The sequence below is a fragment of the Austrofundulus limnaeus genome, unplaced genomic scaffold, assembly GCF_001266775.1.
Source record: "Austrofundulus limnaeus strain Quisiro unplaced genomic scaffold, Austrofundulus_limnaeus-1.0 Scaffold370, whole genome shotgun sequence".
Taxonomy (NCBI): Eukaryota; Metazoa; Chordata; class Actinopteri; order Cyprinodontiformes; family Rivulidae; genus Austrofundulus; species Austrofundulus limnaeus.
The window spans coordinates 165,920-168,024 of NW_013952772.1; the positions used below are offsets into that span (position 1 = coordinate 165,920).

A 2,105-nucleotide genomic window follows, 5' to 3' on the forward strand; every position below is an offset into this window, starting at 1 on the left:
TCATAATATTATGATATTAAAGTCATTATGTCACTAATATTACTAATAATATTATTCAAAATAAATAATCTCGTTGTGTGACTGTAGCACTCTGTTGTATGAAGCAGAGTTATGATTATTAAATTTATACTGTGTTTATTTAATAAGACAATAACTGAGGAGATTAGGATTATTTTATTAGCATTAGCACCTGTAGGCTTCATGTATATTTTAGAATATTTATCAGACTGAATGAATGTTGTTCCTAATAAAAACCACTGAGGGGCGCCAAACTAGTTAATGTTAATCATTACTGTTACTATTCATTATCATTACTCATCTGAACAATCATTTTGCACAACTACTCATTTATATTACTAATCTGAGCCATCAGTTGCTCTGTTATTACCCATTTAAAAACCTTAAAATAACATTTCTGCTGTTTTTGCACATCTGAGTCTGTTACCTGCAATGTCATACTTTACAGTTGTGAGTGTTTTTCATTTAAAATAGGCATATTCTGATTTCTAATGTCAAATTCTGATAGGTAACTACAGTCTCTAAAACAAAACATATTTTTATTCTTGCACAACCTTTTATTATATTTTTATTAGTAGTAGTAGTATCATTGTTAGTTAGTGATAATTTCGTTTTTTGTGCATTGTCTATAGTTTGTAAATTGTGTGAACCTCTGTACTGATGCTGCTGTGACACCTGAATTTCCCCTCAGCGAGACAATAAAAGGCTATTTCTATTCTATTTCTATTCAATTCAATTCCTTCTCATCACACCAGCTTTATTTACAGAGCACTTTAAACACCCACAGGACCAAAGTGCTGCACACGTAATAAAACATTCATTCACTCATTATCAGTAACAATTAAATAATAAATAATAAAAATAATACAAATGGTTTTCAAAGGCCAGAGAAAAGAGACAGGTCTTTGGGTCTGTTCTTCACTCATCAGCATACTGTTTATTTTTATTTTTAGTTTTAGTTTTAGCCACAGTCTGGTCTCGTTCATCAACTCCTAACGATTCCCAGCTTTTCTTTGCTGACATGTCAGCCTTTGTTTTGTTTTTATAAATAAATAAAAAAGATTTTCACACCGTTTACTGACTGACTACTTATATCTGATGATGTCCAAAAGAATCCAGGTCAGCTTCAAGGTTTAGATTTATAAAGTATAATAAACAACTTGGACATCATGAACAAACAGAGGAGAAGAGCTTCTTTAAATCTTTAGATTTAAACATTAAAAGATTCTGTTATCTTGTTTTACTAATCACCTCTGATGTTAAATTAAGACTCAAACTCACTGATCTTACTGCTTAATAAAACGTTCTGATCTTTTGATTGTGGGAATATTTAGTCACAAACAGTTTGTTTTCCTGTAAGTAAAGGTTGTTTGTGTTCGACACACCTGAGCAGGTCACTGCAGCAGCTGCATCAGTGTGAACTCATGAATCCTAACGAACCACAAACATTTTATTTAACATCAGATAGAGTTCTTAAACCGGGGCGGGAGCTTTACCCAGGCTGTAGAGGCTGAGGGCTCCGTAGTCGAAGAAGTAGCAGATGTGGCGGGACTCGGGGGACATGGTGCTGAAGGTGTGAGCACAGCTGGAGGTGAAGGGGTAAATACAGATGAGCAGCATGTAGACCAGCAGAGGCCAGGTGTAGCTGTCGTTCAGGAAGTTCATCTTGGAGCAGAGAGCGCAGAAACACCACACAAAGTACCTGCAACAGGAAGATTTCCTCAAATATTAATATTCCTAATGAATACAGAGTAACAAAACAGCTGCAGCTCTGATGTGCAGGGTTTGAACTGTAACAAAGCAGCTGCAGCTGATCTGCAGGGTTTGAACTGTAATAAAACAGCTGCAGCTCTGATCTGCAGGGTTTGAACTGTAACAAAGCAGCTGCAGCTCTGATCTGCAGGGTTTGAACTGTAACAAAGCAGCTGCAGCTCTGATCTGCAGGGTTTGAACTGTATTAAAGCAGCTGCAGCTCTGATCTGCAGGGTTTGAACTGTATTAAAGCAGCTGCAGCTCTGATCTGCAGGGTTTGAACTGTATTAAAGCAGCTGCAGCTCTGATCTGCAGGGTTTGAACTGTAATAAAGC

At 36.4% G+C, this 2,105-nt stretch overlaps 1 protein-coding gene across 2 annotated transcripts in view; it reads right to left on the bottom strand.

The window, feature by feature from the left end:
• The window catches only part of paqr6 (progestin and adipoQ receptor family member VI), a 37,668-nt gene that overhangs the window by 10,019 nt on the left and 25,544 nt on the right, over positions 1-2,105 (bottom strand). For both annotated transcript variants that reach the window (XM_014023443.1, XM_014023445.1), the window contains exon 4: positions 1,515-1,720. In XM_014023443.1, the coding sequence (XP_013878897.1) occupies positions 1,515-1,720 (206 nt within the window). The remainder of the gene's footprint in view (positions 1-1,514; positions 1,721-2,105) is intronic.